At 44.7% G+C, this 16,307-nt stretch overlaps 2 protein-coding genes across 2 annotated transcripts in view; one reads left to right on the top strand and one right to left on the bottom strand.

Annotated features, from left to right (window-relative positions):
- The window catches only part of LOC141182896 (uncharacterized), a 90,283-nt gene extending 74,469 nt beyond the window's left edge, over positions 1 to 15,814 (bottom strand). The window contains exon 1 of the mRNA XM_073661011.1: positions 15,766 to 15,814. Within this exon, the coding sequence (XP_073517112.1) occupies positions 15,766 to 15,814 (49 nt within the window). The remainder of the gene's footprint in view (positions 1 to 15,765) is intronic.
- The window catches only part of LOC141182808 (uncharacterized), a 431,479-nt gene that overhangs the window by 28,131 nt on the left and 387,041 nt on the right, over positions 1 to 16,307 (top strand). The window lies entirely within an intron of this gene.

Raw genomic sequence — 16,307 nt, 5'->3', positions numbered from 1 at the left:
CCTGGGCAGCTCCACTAGTCTTGGTTAAAAAGAAAGACAACACCATGAGAATGTGTGTAGATTACCGGAAAATCAACCGTATCACACACAAAGATGCGTACCCCTTACCAAGGATAGAGGAGTCTTTGGCTGCTTTAAAATCTGCTAACTTCTTCTCCACTTTGGATCTCACTAGCGGGTACTGGCAGGTTCCTGTAGCAGAGGCGGACCGGGAGAAGACCGCATTCACCACCCCGATGGGACTTAGCGAGTTTACCTGCATGCCGTTCGGACTCTGCAACGCACCAGGAACCTTCCAACGATTGATGGAATGCTGTCTGGGACACCGGAACTTTGAGACGGTCCTGCTGTACCTGGACGATGTTATAGTTTATTCCAAAACCTACGAGGACCACCTGAAACACCTGGCGGAAGTGTTCGAAGCCCTGGCAAACTACGGTCTGAAGGTGAAACCGTCGAAGTGTCACCTGCTAAAACCAAAAGTGCAGTACCTGGGACACGTGGTGAGTGCTGACGGAGTGGCTCCCGACCCTGATAAGATCACCGCGATTAAGGAATGGCCAAGACCCTCCAGCGTAAAGGAAGTGCGGCAGTTCCTCGGGTTGGTAGGCTACTACCGAAGATTCATTCCCGGTTTCACCAAAAAGGCAGCTCCTATGCAGGACCTCCTGATAGGCCAGTCCAGGAAGGCCAAGAATCAGAAGCCGCCCTTCAAATGGGAGAAGCTGGAAGAAGAGTCCTTCCGCCAGCTGAAGATGGCCCTCACGGGGGATGAAATCCTGGCGTACCCGGATTACAGCCAGCCCTTTATCCTCTACACCGACGCAAGTAACATCGGGCTAGGAGCCGTACTGTCCCAGATCCAGCAGGGGAGAGAACGGGTAATTGCTTACGCCAGCCGAAAACTGCGACCCACCGAAAGAAACCCTGAGAATTACAGCTCATTCAAGCTAGAGTTCCTGGCAGTGGTGTGGGCAGTCACCGAACGCTTTAAGCACTACCTCGCCTCTTCCCGGTTCACCGTGTACACGGATAACAACCCGTTGACACACCTGGACACTGCAAGACTCGGTGCCCTGGAGCAGAGATGGATGGCCCGCCTGTCCAACTATGAGTTCACGATCAAATACCGGGCAGGACGCTCCAATACCAACGCGGATGCCTTGTCCAGAATGCCAAACCTACCGGACGTAGGGGAAGATCCAGAGGAATTGGAAGAAGTTGAACTCCCCGCGTTTCACCGTCATGGGACTACCCAGTATTCCCACCGTGTAAGGGGTAAGCAATCCACTACGTTCAACCCCTTACCTCATTACAACTGGGCGGAAACGCAGGACAGTGACCCCGCCGTCCGACGGGTGAAGGAGATGCTGACTCAGCCAGATGCCCGCCTTGACCCAGACGCTCCGGAGGAGACCAAGCAACTGTGGGCTGAGAAGAGTCGACTGTTCCTTTACAAGGGGAAGTTGTGCCGCAGAATGGTTAACTCCCGGACGCATGAACTGATCTGGCAAGTAGTGGTGCCAAGAAGAGACGCGGCTATGGTACTGGAGGCATACCACGACGGAGCTGGGCACTTCGGATGGAAGAAGCTGGAGTTCCTGCTGCGCGGGCGGTTCCACTGGGTAGGCATGAGAGGAACCATCGAGAGGTGGTGCAGAGACTGTGGCCCATGCAACCTAAGAAGGAAGGACCGTGCCAGCCAGAAGACTCCCCTGCAGTCCATCGTCACCAGGCAGCCGTTGGAACTGGTAGCCTTGGATCATGTAAAACTGACCCCCAGCAGAAGTGGCTACGTCTATGCGTTGACCATCGTGGATCACTATTCCCGGTTCTTGGTTGTAGTCCCCGTCAAGGACTTAACGGCTCAAACAGCAGCTAGAGCCTTCCAGCAGCACTTCTGCCGTCCACACGGATACCCAGAGCAGGTGCTGATGGACCAAGGACCTGCCTTTGAAGCGGAAGTCTTCCAGGAGTTCTGCACCCTGTATGGCTGCCGGAAGATAAGAACAACACCCTATCATCCGCAAACCAATGGACTCTGCGAGAAGATGAACCAGGTGGTGATAGACCTTCTGAAAACATTGCCCCTGGAAGAACGTAGTCTGTGGCCTGAGAAACTGCCTGATCTGGTGGACCTATACAACCACATCCCTGTAGGTTCTACCAACTGTACCCCGGCTTACCTAATGAGAGCAAGACCTGGTAAGCTGCCTGTTGATCTGGATATGGGAGTCCTGACACCCAAGGACACTTCACCAGAAGCAGACTGGGACACAGAGAGGCAGCAGCAGTACCGGAAAGTACAGGAGAGCGTTGAGCGAAGTCTCCGTCAAGCAAGAGAAAGACAGGAGTAGACTTACAACCAGTATGCTCCCGCTGTTCCCCTGGTACCTGGAGAGCAGGTCTTGAAGAGGAAAAGACGGCTCCACAAGTTGGACGACCAGTGGGAGAAGGACCCGTACACCGTACTGCCATCAAGCCATGAAAACCCGAAAGTCTGCACAATCAGTAAGGATGGAGGAGAAACCACAGCCATTGTCTCCCGAGATCACCTGAAGAAGTGTCCCGAGCAACTACGAAACCCTGAAGAAGATCAAGAAAACCCTCGACCCGCAGAGGAAAGGGAAGAGATGGTCAGTACTGTACTCGGAGACTTCCCTCGATCTTGGACACAAGTAAATGGCGCTGTTGTAGTACCCGTCCTCACCTTCCTCCAGCCAGCATCCCAAGTGCCTACGGAAAAACAGGTAGAGCTGGAAGAACAGCCGGTCCAGGAGGCAGAAGACCCCATACAAGCAGACCAGGAAAATCGACCCTCTGCTTATAGTGAGCCTGCCGTGCCCCTAGTGAGCCAAAGAGTCCGTAGACAGCTGCCCAGCTTACCTTTAACAGCTCCTACACCCTGTAGTACAGGACCAGTTAGTGAGCTCCGTAGGTCCACTAGAGCCACTAGAGGCCAGTTGCCCGTACTTTGGAGGATCTAAAGTGTTTAGACTGTTTTATTAATATTTACCTGTTTACTGTTGCTTGTAAATAATTATGTTTTTCCAGTTATTTTATAGGTATCTTTTGTGGATTTACTAGAACTCTATTGTATATATGTTTGGAGCGTAACCCAGGAACGGACTAAAGACTGTTAAAGACTCGGGGCAGGACAGACCCCTACCTGGTTACGGCTCCCTGTTCTTTGGTGAAATGGACACCCTTTTTGTTTCAAAAATTGCACCCGGTTGCGGACACGCCGTGACCACCCTAATGTGTTTTTCCTTATTGTATTGCTCCTGTTTATACCCTGTTATGTTTTCAAAAATATGTTTAGTCCCGGAGTACTAAATTTTACTAGGGGGGAATGTGGAACTCCAGGGGTCTGGTTACCACAGTAATAGCAATATTACGTCTGTGAGCAGGTGGGAGGTCTCCTGGTCAGGAATCCTAAGCATGCCACACCTCCTGCCCAGTCCTGGGAGGGGAAGAACTTCCCCTATATAAACTGGGGCTGAGGTGGGGTTAGAAAAGAACACAGACAGAGACAGAGACACAGTCTGGTCTGGTGTGGAGCAGTTGCAGGGAAAGTGACAACAGGAGCTCTGTAGGAGCAGGAGTGAGTGCCAGAGGCTGGAAGCTAGATAGCTCGCCTTGGCTGAAGAGATCTCACCGGACACGGAGTCCGAGGCTGTGGGGACTGTTCCATACCCAGCAGCAGAAACCGACCGGCAGGGGATTTCAGGTCCTCTGGCCAAGAAACCCGAAGGCACGGTCACACGCAAGGGACCAGCACCGCCGTCGTGGAGCGGAGGCTACCAGAAGGCCCCGAGTCACCGGCCATACGGGTGAGCACCACACGGTACACTCAGGGACGTGGGCTACTTTTACCCGCTTCTAGCAAGGTAGCCAAGAAGAGTACAGTTAGTTGGGGAGGCCTACAACTCCGCCTGGCCAGGGGAGATCCTGTCTGCTCACGGACTGACCAGACCCCGACCGCTAGCCAGTACTCCCGGGAGGGTCTATCTTTGTCACCAGTAAAGACCCTGAACTACACCGCACCGTCTCTGAGTGGTTCCTGGTGCCTGCGTGCAATTCTACCATCCCCATCATCCACGTCCGCTGCCCTGAGGCCATACCCCTCCCGTTGGGGGTTATACTATCCACGCTGCACAACCGTACCACCGGCCTCAGCGGTCTGCCCTGCAGCGGCGGTTTCATAACCGCATTCAACGGGTGGCGTAGTCGAACAATATCACATCTGCCACTAAAAACATCGCCACTTAGTTTGACACCCTGGGCACGGACCGGGTCACCGCCACGAGGACTACCACCCCCAACGGATCCGGCTCCGGGTATTCCCCAAACATGGCCAAGGGGGCGCGTCAGATGTATGAGATGGAGCATCATCCTGCTGCAGAATTTGACCCCTTTTATGATTTGGAATGTAAGAGGTAGCTAATACTTCTTGATATTTTAGGCTATTGATATTGCCTTCCACCTTGCACATGTTTTGCACCCCCCCATACTGAATGTAACCCCAGACCATGATCTTTCTGGGTGTATTTTGGATCCATACGGGCTCAAGTACGGCTCCTGCAGTATTTGCGGCGGCTGTGGTGTAATTCCACTGAATATTCATCAGAGAAATCCACCTTCTGCCACTTTTCCAGCGTCCATTTGTTTAGCAGGCTGTGGGACTTTGCAAATGCCTCATGGTTTTTTATTTGTCTTTTGTTTAGTGCTGGCTTCTGGGCACTGATTCGACCATGGAGGCTATTTCGAGACAGAATCCTACAAACTGTTCTAGTTGACACAGGGACTTGAGGTGACCAGGCCTGTTGGAGCTCTGCTGCAGTGGAAGAGGGGCTTGCTTTGGATTTCTAACCAATTAACGTTCATCCTGAGCAGTTGTCTTACGGGGTCTGCCTGACCTGGGCTTGTCAAACACATCTTCAGTCTCTTCAAATCTTTTTTTAATTCTTTGTACTTGACGCTGAGATACATTAAAGGTGCCAGCCGCCTCTGCAGTGGATCTGGTCTCCAGCCTCTTGATAATCAAGGCTTTGGTCGCAGGGTGGATTTTTGGCATGTTGTCAGAGCTCAAGTTGCAGTTCAAGTGAAGGTCTGGGGTGCTGAGTTTCTTTTTATACACACCCACTAATTAACCGATCATTTACTGAGCACTGGTGAGGATGTAAATTAGGATTGGGTGCATTATATGACCAGGCGACAAAACTTTTGTCTTACCAAAATCTGACCATTCTGTGTTCATTAAATGATCAATATTTCAGCATTAATGCCAATTTATTTTCTTAACCTAAACCAAATTTGGGAGGGTTTCAGCTTTCAAAAGAGTAATTTATAAAACCAATGGATGAATTTAACGTCAGGTTATAAGCTTTTATTACATAACATGGATAAGCGACATAACTTCTGTCAGGGAGTGTAGGGCAAAGAAGGCAAGCTAAGGAGAACCAAAAATAAAAGGAACAAGTATAATCTCCCAGAAACCTAACATTGTTAGAATGAAAAGGTACTGGGAGGGAAAGCAAACTGACCGGGAGGATATTTTCACCTTTGTGGTGAAACTTACAAAATTCATCCTTACCAACTGTAAATGTAAAACCTGTCCATTTGTAATGACCACGGACAAGATAAAGATTCCCAACTCATATCAGGACCACAAGATCCCAGGGACTTTCAGATGCATCACAACTAATGTAGTGTACTTAATTATATGTACCAAATGTCTAACTAGGGGTCTGTATGTAGGGGAGACAGGGCAAAAACTTAGAACAAGGATGAATTCTCATTGTCACACAATAAAAGAAAAAAGAATAGATCTATCTGTGGCCAAACATTTTTGTATCCCTGATCACAGCATCATGGACATGAAATTACTTGTATTAAAAGGTAACTTCAAATCTCAGAGAGACAGAGTTATGACAACCTTTGACACTCGGAGCAGGAATGAATGTGTCACTTGGCTTTATGTCTTTTTACTAGTGATGAGCGAATACATTCGGCACTATTCGTTACTCGCACGAATAGTACACAATTCAGGCTATTCTGCAAGTAATTACCTATTCACCTGGGTATATTCGAGTGACCCGCCCAGAATGTTTGGCGCTTTATTTGCAGCCAATGAACATGCTGGGCTTGCTTGCCAATCACAGTAATACCGCTGCCATCTTTGTTGTGGCATTACTGTGATTGGCTGGCCTTACAGCATCGTAGGGGGATATTTAAGCCCTGCCGGCGCCATTTTGCACATAGTAAATGAGGAATCTACGTAGTGTGAGAGCAGGGAGAGTGAAAGCAGTGTATAGGGAGTGTTTGAGTCCAAAAAGCTCTTTTAAGAGCTATTTAGAGTGAAGATTAGTTCTCTAAATTTAAAAAGCCATTGCGCTGATACACTGAGGAGGATAAGTGAGGATTGTTGGAAGGATAATAATGAATGGGTTTTCAAATGTTCAGTGAATTTTATTATTTTATTAATTCATTACAATACTGTTAGAGATTTCATAGATACATAAATTAGTATAAAACCAAGGAGTCGAGCTATATTAAAAAAGAGACCACTTGGTCAGTCTTCCAGGGATCCAGAGCTGATTAGGACCTGTAATAGGATATATAAAGACTGTGATTGCTAGCCTGTATAGGTTAGATGTTTTATGGTAGGACTACTGTACATGTATTTACCTTAAAATGTGAGAAGGTCTCTGTAGATGATGAAGAGGAGGATGAGGAGGGGTGTGGGTCCTCTTGTGAGGTAGGATGTCAGAATTGATGCTGAAATTAGAAATCTCATTAAAGAGAAGAAGCTCTGTCTTGTTTCGGTTAATTCGATTATTTTGAATTATTAGAGGACTTACATAAAGAGCACAAATCTTGATGTTTAATTATTATCCAGGGGTGTCCCCCAGGTGGAAGGGTGTATATTCCTGTGGGGCTGTAGGAGGTTGATTCCGATTGATGCAGCTGGTTGAGCCTGTGGCCTAAACCGAAAATATACAGTTTTATGGTGTTTAAAGCTTATTGTATGTTGTATCTGGTAGTTCGAAGGTTTACCTGGTTATGCTAGGGTGTTACTTATGGGTGATCCTTGAGGGCCCTATTAAGGTTTTGCTTTTATCCTGAAGAAGCAAGAATCCCGGTGTCAGCTACAATAAGATGGTGCCCTAGGGTAGTAAAGTTGTTTAGGAAAGTTCGTATACAGTGTGGCTCACCTATAGAGATGACTTGGCGACCTAAGCGATGGGTATCTGTAACTGGCAGATAGCCCCCTTCCGGGGAGTAGCAGCTGGATAATAATTAAACATCAAGATTTGTGCTCTTTATGTAAGTCCTCTAATAATTCAAAATAATCGAATTAACCGAAACAAGACAGAGCTTCTTCTTTAATGAGATTTCTAATTTCAGCATCAATTCTGACATCCTACCTCACAAGAGGACCCACACCCCTCCTCATCCTCCTCTTCATCATCTACAGAGACCTTCTCACATTTTAAGGTAAATACATGTACAGTAGTCCTACCATAAAACATCTACCCTATACAGGCTAGTAATCACAGTCTTTATATATCCTATTACAGGTCCTAATCAGCTCTGGATCCCTGGAAGACTGACCAATTGGTCTCTTTTTTAATATAGCTCGACTCCTTGGTTTTATACTAATTTATGTATCTATGAAATCTCTAACAGTATTGTAATGAACGAATAAAATAATAAAATTCACTGAACATTTGAAAATCCATTCATTATTATCCTTCCAACAATCCTCACTTACACGGAAGAGGATATCAGCGCAATGGCTTTTTACATTTTGTTTTATCCCCTCAGTGGTTTATGGTGACACATACCGTTTGCTGCAGACCCACTGTGTTAACTTACCAGCGCCCCTATTTTTAGATTTTTACACACACCCAAGATTAGTTCTCTGTTAGGTTGAGATAGCGTAGGCTGAGATTTAATACGAGGGAGAGGAAAAGGGCGGCAGGGTGTTAGCATTGCAAGTACATGCTGCAGATCTCTGCTAGGTTGCATTGTGTATAGTCAGAAGCATATAAACCGAAGAACATGGCCGTATAGATAAGCCATAGTTCATATGTGGGCACTCCCAATAAAGTACAACCTACAAAAAGAGTGGAGTGACAGAGCCCCAAAAAGAGTCAGGTCACCATCATAATGAGTCCAGATAAAAAATCAGTTTGATTGTGTATCAAAAATCTAAAAAGAAGGTCCCACGGACCCTCCTAAATAGAGCACAACCAATAGAATAGTATGTCATGGGTGAAAACTACACAAAGGACAGAGACAACCATGTGACTCCACAAATACGGGTACACGAAAAGAAGTGACAATATTATCAATCCAAGTATCAATAAATCAAGTTACCAAGTAAATGGACAACGTAACTTACAATTAATTACATTAAATGTCCTATGTTATTCCATTCCTGGACACTTCAACATGAATAAACAACCAAAATATCCAGATCAATATATACTAAACGTCTGGACAAAGAAGAGATACCAGCTGCATATAAAAGGTGTATATTATATTTCATCAAATTGATAAAACCAATTAACAAGACAGGGCAACAACCTCTATAAAGGAGTGACACATACATGAGCTGGGAGGGAAAATTAACCCCCAAAAAAGGCTAAAAAACTGAATGTCACTAGTAAACAATAAATTAATCAATATAATGCCATATACGTATATATACAATGTACTTGTTACTAAGTGACATAAATCATACACATGATGGTAACATAGATTTACAAAAATTTATTTAAATCAATACTGAAGAGACTGTCCTAATGAAAAAATTCACAAAATACAGCCTAAAATGCCAACGTTTAAGGTGCCAGTGCTTCAGTGACTATGATGGTCATACAGGTAATGGATAGCCATGTCATGATGTAAAACAGGCCTATGAATACAGGGAAACTGCAGACTGGATCAATCATATATACACAGGGTAAAGTTACCTAGTCAATCCACTGTCACCACATGCAGTGTCGTCCCCACCCGACACTGTTTCGCCAACGCTTCTTCCGGGGCTTGTCTATAGGAATAGGGGCCGTGATATATAAATATTGTACCATCCAATAGAAAATTGCCACGTCAGAGTGTCCGCGTTATTGCTTGTTGTCACATGCCTGGAGTGGGTGGTGCAAACACGCATCGGTCCATCCCTTATGGCAAATAGGACTTCCTGAGAAGCACGCTGTGACCAGCATGCTGAAACGCATAGCGGTCACGTGTGCCAGCACTTCCGGAAGTCTGAAGGGATATGTGCGCTCTATCAATCTATCAATTTGGATTCAGTCAAGGGATATGGGGCCCAGGACATATAGAGGTCTATACAGTTAGGTCCATATATATTTGGACAGAGACAACATTCTTCTAATTTTGGTTCTAGACATTACCACAATGAATTTTAAACAAAACAATTCAGATGCAGTTGAAGTTCAGACTTTCAGCTTTCATTTGAGGGGATCCACTTTAAAATTGGATGAAGAGTTTAGGAGTTTCAACTCCTTAACATGTGACACCCTGTTTTTAAAGGCACCAAAAGTAATTGGACAATTGACTCCAAGGCTATTTCATGGACAGGTGTGGGCAATCCCTTCGTTATGTCATTCTCAATTAAGCAGATAAGAGGCCTGGAGTTGATTTGAGGTGTGGTGCTTGCATTTGCAAGGTTTTGCTGTGAAGTAAACATGCGGTCAAAGGAGCTCTCCATGCAGGTGAAACAAGCCATCCTTAAGCTGCAAAAACAGAGAAAACCCATCCGAGAAATTGCTACTATATAAGGAGTGGCAAAATCGACAGTTTGGTACATCCTGAGAAAGAAAGAAAGCACTGGTGAACTCATCAATGCAAAAAGACCTGGGCGCCCACGGAAGACAACAGTGGTGGATGATCGCAGAATAATCTCCATGGTGAAGAGAAACCCCTTCACAACAGCCAACCAAGTGAATAACACTCTCCAGGAGGTAGGCTTATCAATATCCAAATCTACCATAAAGAGAAGACTGCATGGAAGTAAATACTGAGGGTTCACTGCACGGTGCAAGCCACTCATAAGCATCAAGAATAAAAAGGCTAGACTGGACTTTGCTAAAAAAAAACATCTAAAAAAGCAAGCACAGTTCTGGAAGAACATTCTATTGACAGATGAAACCAAGATCAACCTCTACCAGAATGATGGAAAGAGAGAAGTATGGTGAAGGCGTGGTACAGCTCATGATCCAAAACATACTACATCATCTGTAAAACATGGCGGAAGCAGTGTGATGGCTTGGGCATGCATGGCTGCCAGTGGCACTGGGTCACTAGTGTTTATTGATGATGTGACACAGGACAGAAGCAGCCGAATGAATTATGATGTATTCAGAGCCATACTGTGGGCTCAGATCCAGCCAAATGCAGCCAAACTGATTGGTCTTCGTTTCATACTACAGATGGACAATGACCCAAAACATAAAGCCAAAGCAACCTAGGAGTTTATTAAAGCAAAGAAGTGGAATATTCTTGAATGGCCAAGTCACTCACCTGATCTCAACCCAATTGAGCATGCATTTCACTTGTTAAAGACTAAACTTCAGACAGAAAGGCCCACAAACAAACAGCAACTGAAAACCACCGCAGTGAAGGCCTGGCAAAGCATCAAAAAGGAGGAAACACAGCGTCTGGTGATGTCCATGAGTTCAAGACTTCAGGCAGTCATTGCCAACAAAGGGTTTTCCACCAAGTACTAGAAATGAACATTTGATTTACAATTATTTAATCTGTCCAATTACTTTTGGTCCCTTTAAAAACAGGGTGGCACATGTTAAGGAGCTGAAACTCCTAAACCCTTCATCCAATTTTAATGTGGATCCCCTCAAATGAAAGCTGAAAGTCTGAACTTCAACTACATCTGAATTGTTTTGTTTAAAATTCATTGTGGTAATGTCTACAACCAAAATTAGAAAAATGTTGTCTCTGTCCAAATATATATGGACCTAACTGTATATAAAATATAATAGGACATTCCTCATACAATATAGGGAATAGAAGGAGAGAAATACATGAAATATTCCCGAATAGAAATAAATATAAAATAAAAACCCAATATGGAACACTTATCTTAATGAGAATAATAGACCAAAGTATAAAAAGAAAATGTGCCTAGTGCAAAGAGTATGTAGTATTCTGAAACCCATACTATATAAAAACAAGCTAGGATAGCTATATATTTCCAATTTTATATAAATAAAGTGCATAAGTGCTCAATATGAGGGCAAGGGTAGTGACCCTAGATAGTCCATACACATTAAAATTAAATATAACTTAAATACCTAAAACCTACAATAAATATGCAAAAGTTGATACATAACATAAATACAGTGGATACGGAAAGTATTCAGACCCCTTTCAATTTTTCACTCTTTGTTTCATTGCTGCCATTTGGTAAATTCTAAAAGGTTCATTTTTTTTTCTCATTAAAGTCCACTCTGCACCCCATCTTGACTGAAAAAAAAACTGAAATGTAGACATTTTTGCAAATTTATTAAAAAAGAAAAAACTGAAATATGAAATATCACATGGTAAGTATTCAGATCCTTTGCTCTGTATTGAGTAGAAACTCCCTTTTCAGCTAGTACACCCATGAGTCTTCTTGGGAATGATGCAACAAGTTTTTCACACCTGGATTTGGGGATCCTCTGCCATTCTTCCTTGCAGATCCTCTTCAGTTCCGTCAGGTTGGATGGTGAACGTTGGTGGACAGCCATTTTCAGGTCTCTCCAGAGATGCTCAATTGGGTTTAGGTTAGGACTCTGGCTGGGCCAGTCAAGAATGGTCACAGAGTTGTTCTGAAGTCACTCCTTTGTTATTTTAGCTGTGTGCTTAGGGTCATTGTCTTGTTGGAAGGTGAACCTTCGGCCAAGTCTGAGGTCCAGAGCACTCTGGAAGAGGTTTTCATCCAGGATATCTCTGTACTTGGTCGCATTCATGTTTCTTTCAATTACAACCAGTCGTCCTGTCCCTGCAGCTGAAAAACACCCCCATAGCATGATGCTGCCACCACCATGTTGCACTGTTGGGATTGTATTGGGCAGGTGATGAGCAGTGCCTGGTTTTCTCCACACATACCGCTTACAATTATCACCAAAAAGTTCTCTCTTCGTCTCGTCAGAACAGAGAATCTTATTTCTCATAGTCTGGGAGTCCTTCATGTGTTTTTGAGCAAACTCTATGTGGGCTTTCATATGTCTTGCACTGAGGAGAGGCTTCCGTCGGGCCACTCTGCCATAAAGTTAAAAGTAAAAACACAGGAGAAAACTGAGTGTACAGCATATAGAAAAGACTTTATTAGTAAAAATATAAATACATAATATTACATATATAGTAAATAGATGCAAATAGGGAGATGATACAGAACCACGGAAGCACGTAGCGGCTATCCACAGCTAACAAATGTAGCAGGATAGTATAAAGAGGGGGAGAGGGAAGAGCGACCCAGAGTAGCAAGTGCTAATGATGGACAAAATAGGAGAGGTATGTATAGAAGGATATCAGTACTTCAAGTAATAGTGGATACATATCCCATTTTTCCCCCTAATGGGGCCAGAGTAGGTATAGTCCATAATATAAAATACACTCACCGATGAAATCACCAAGGGACGCTCAAGGAGGGGGCCAGGGGACAGGGCAGGAGCAGACCAGTGTGGGACCTGCGGGCCTCGACGCGCGTTTCGCAAGTTTGCTTTGTCAAGAGGCGTCACAGTGAGGGCACCGGCGTCTTTTTAAATACCCCCCCCCAAAAAAATTAGGTCACATGTGCACGCATGTGACCGGAAGGAAATGGCCGCCAACCGGAAGGCGTGAGCGGCGCATGCGCGGGGATCGTCAAACCGTCCCGCCCCCAGAACGCCCGTCATGACGTCGGCGCGAACCCGGAAGTGCTAAGGAGCAGAGTCCGGTGTAGCGCCGACACCATGGAGACAGACGCCTGGGAAGCCAGGAGGGTGAGTAGCCCCGCGCATGCGCACCGCCAAACCAGGAGGCCAGGTATAGTTACCAAAATACTCTTGTCCACATATGCATTATATCACCATATGATCATAATGATAAAATTTGTTAGATGGATCATCACCCTTAACACTCTGGCACCGCGGGGTTGGAATGAAAGTTTGGGCTTCTCACCTTTTTTGTCCTGCGCCTCTATTGGATTGACGGTCCTTACAATCCCCTTTTGGGTAATATGGAGGAACAAATTTTATCATTATGATCATATGATCATCCTCCTTTTGGATACTATTTACTATGCAGCCTATGCGCCATTTACTGCATGCTCTCCTGTGGCCCCTTCTGTACATATTTCCTCATAGGCAGTGAGCCTCCGTGGCTCATGTTGTTTTTAATATTTATTAGTATGGATTTATTATTTTTCATTTCTTAATTTCTTTCTTTTTGTATGTATATATAGTGTCCTTCTCTGTGGACCTTATACCTATCGTGCAGCCTGCTTCCAGTGATATCCTCCCTCTCGCTGACAAGATCGAAGATAAGGAAATGGATTGATTTTTGACATCTTCAGATACTGCCCCCAGGTTGCCTTTATGTCATGGACATTTCCACCTCCCTTTTTCTACATTTGCACCTATTGTCTCTATGTATTTCAATTTGTGTAGTTGTACTCACTTATATATGTTCCATGTGAGACTTATTGCATTTGATTATGGTGATATAATGCATATGTGGACAAGAGTATTTTGGTAACTATACCTGGCCTCCTGGTTTGGCGGTGCGCATGCGCGGGGCTACTCACCCTCCTGGCTTCCCAGGCGTCTGTCTCCATGGTGTCGGCGCTACCCCGGACTCTGCTCCTTAGCACTTCCGGGTTCGCGCCGACGTCATGACGGGCGTTCTGGGGGCGGGACGGTTTGACAATCCCCGCGCATGCGCCGCTCACGCCTTCCGGTTGGCGGCCATTTCCTTCCGGTCACATGCGTGCACATGTGACCTAATTTTTTTGGGGGGGGGATATTTAAAAAGACGCCGGTGCCCTCACTGTGACGCCTCTTGACAAAGCAAACTTGCGAAACGCGCGTCGAGGCCCGCAGGTCCCACACTGGTCTGCTCCTGCCCTGTCCCCTGGCCCCCTCCTTGAGCGTCCCTTGGTGATTTCATCGGTGAGTGTATTTTATATTATGGACTATACCTACTCTGGCCCCATTAGGGGGAAAAATGGGATATGTATCCACTATTACTTGAAGTACTGATATCCTTCTATACATACCTCTCCTATTTTGTCCATCATTAGCACTTGCTACTCTGGGTCGCTCTTCCCTCTCCCCCTCTTTATACTATCCTGCTACATTTGTTAGCTGTGGATAGCCGCTACGTGCTTCCGTGGTTCTGTATCGTCTCCCTATTTGCATCTATTTACTATATATGTAATATTATGTATTTATATTTTTACTAATAAAGTCTTTTCTATATGCTGTACACTCAGTTTTCTCCTGTGTTTACATTTATCTTGAGTAGGCAGTTTTTTGTGCGACTATGGGGTGTGAGTCGTGGCTCTTCCGCACTCCATACTCGTGATCCTCACTATGCTTACCGAAGTGTTTATTATCACTCTGCCATAAAGGCCCGACTAGTGGAGGGCTGCAGTGATAGTTGACTTTGTGGAACTTTCTCCCCATCTCCCTACTGCATTTCTGGAGATCAGTCACAGTGATCTTGGGGGTTCTTCTTTCCCTCGCACCAAGGCTCTTCTCCCACTATTGCTCAGTTTGGCAGGACAGCCAAGTCTAGGAAGACTTCTGGTGGTCCTAAACTTCTTCCATTTAAGGATTATGGAGGCCACTGTGCTCTTATGAACCTTGAGTAATGCAGAAATTCTTTTATAACCTTGGCTAGATCTGTGCCTTGCCACAATTCTGTCTCTGAGCTCCTTGGGCAGTTCCTTTGAGCTCATGATTCTCATTTGGTCTGACATGCACTGTGAGCTGTGGGGTCTTATATAGACAGGTGTGTGCCTTTCCAAATCAAGTCCTATCAGTTTAATTAAACACAGCTGGACTCCAATGAAGGAGTAGAACCATCTCAAGGAGGATCACAAGGAAATGGACAGCATGTGCCTTAAATATGAGTGTCTGAGCAAAGGGTCTGAATACTTATGACCATGTGATATCAATTTTTCTTTTTTAATAAATTTGCACAAATTTCTACATTTCTGTTTTTTTCAGTCAAGATGGGGTGCAGAGTGTACTTTAATGAGAAAAAAATGAACTTTTTAGAATTTACCAAATGGCTGCAATGAAGCAAAGAGTGAAAAATTTAAAGGGGTCTGAATACTTTCCGTACCCACTGTATATATTAGTATAAAAAAAAACTATACATTTAAGAACCACATCTAACATAGTGATACATTAATTCACATAGCCGACTATACTGTCACTGTAGTCTTCTATCCCACACGTATAGAGTCATCCGCGAGGATAGACGTGCAACTGCCTTGCTCGTACAGTTGAGCTGGTCCCCCAGCCACTGGAAACAGACATCCCGCATGACCCATCAACCCAGGCAAAAGCTTTCCTAAGGATGAATAAAAACAATTAAAAACAAGCACCAATACATATACAATAAAACCATAAGATATTAAAAGAAACCCCCATCTACTCATTAGCCTCTATTATAGGAAGGAACTGAACCCAAAGCTTTCATTAAGTCCTGCCGGTGCTAGGGTACCCAGTCGATAGATCCACTTACTCTCCAATTGTGCTAAAATCTTCCCCAGGTCCACTCCTCTTGCTCCCATGGTGACTTGATCAATATCTATGATGCGGAATTCTCTTGGGCTGCATTGATGGTGTTGTAAAAAATGGCGTGGTAAAGTTTTGAGAGTGCTAGGGTCTTCCACCGTTTTGGCTTTGATAATGTCCCTAACATGCTCTCTTACTCAAATTTTTAATTCTTTAGTAGTAAGTCCGACATATATCTTTTTACAAGGACATTGGGCATAATAAATTACGCCCTTCAAGGTACAATTTAAATGTGCCCTTATTTCAAATGTTTTGGAGCCATCAAAATTATCAAACTTCTTTGCCTTCTTCAAATAACCACACGCCTTACAAAGCCCGCACGGGAAAAAAACATTAATTTCTTTCCTGTTTATCTCTACATCTCTCCAGATTATAGTGACTGTAAACCAACAGATCTTTTAAGTTTGGACTTCGCTTCGCCACCATTGAGGGTGCTGGGGGGAGGATTTGACAGAGGATAGGATCTGTTAATAGAACTTACCAGTGCTT

This window comes from Phyllobates terribilis, unplaced genomic scaffold (assembly GCF_046119375.1).
Source record: "Phyllobates terribilis strain yellow unplaced genomic scaffold, ASM4611937v1 Scaffold_36__1_contigs__length_13169755, whole genome shotgun sequence".
Taxonomy (NCBI): Eukaryota; Metazoa; Chordata; class Amphibia; order Anura; family Dendrobatidae; genus Phyllobates; species Phyllobates terribilis.
Note: the sequence above shows the minus strand (reverse complement) of the source record. Positions and strands in the feature narration are given on the sequence as shown.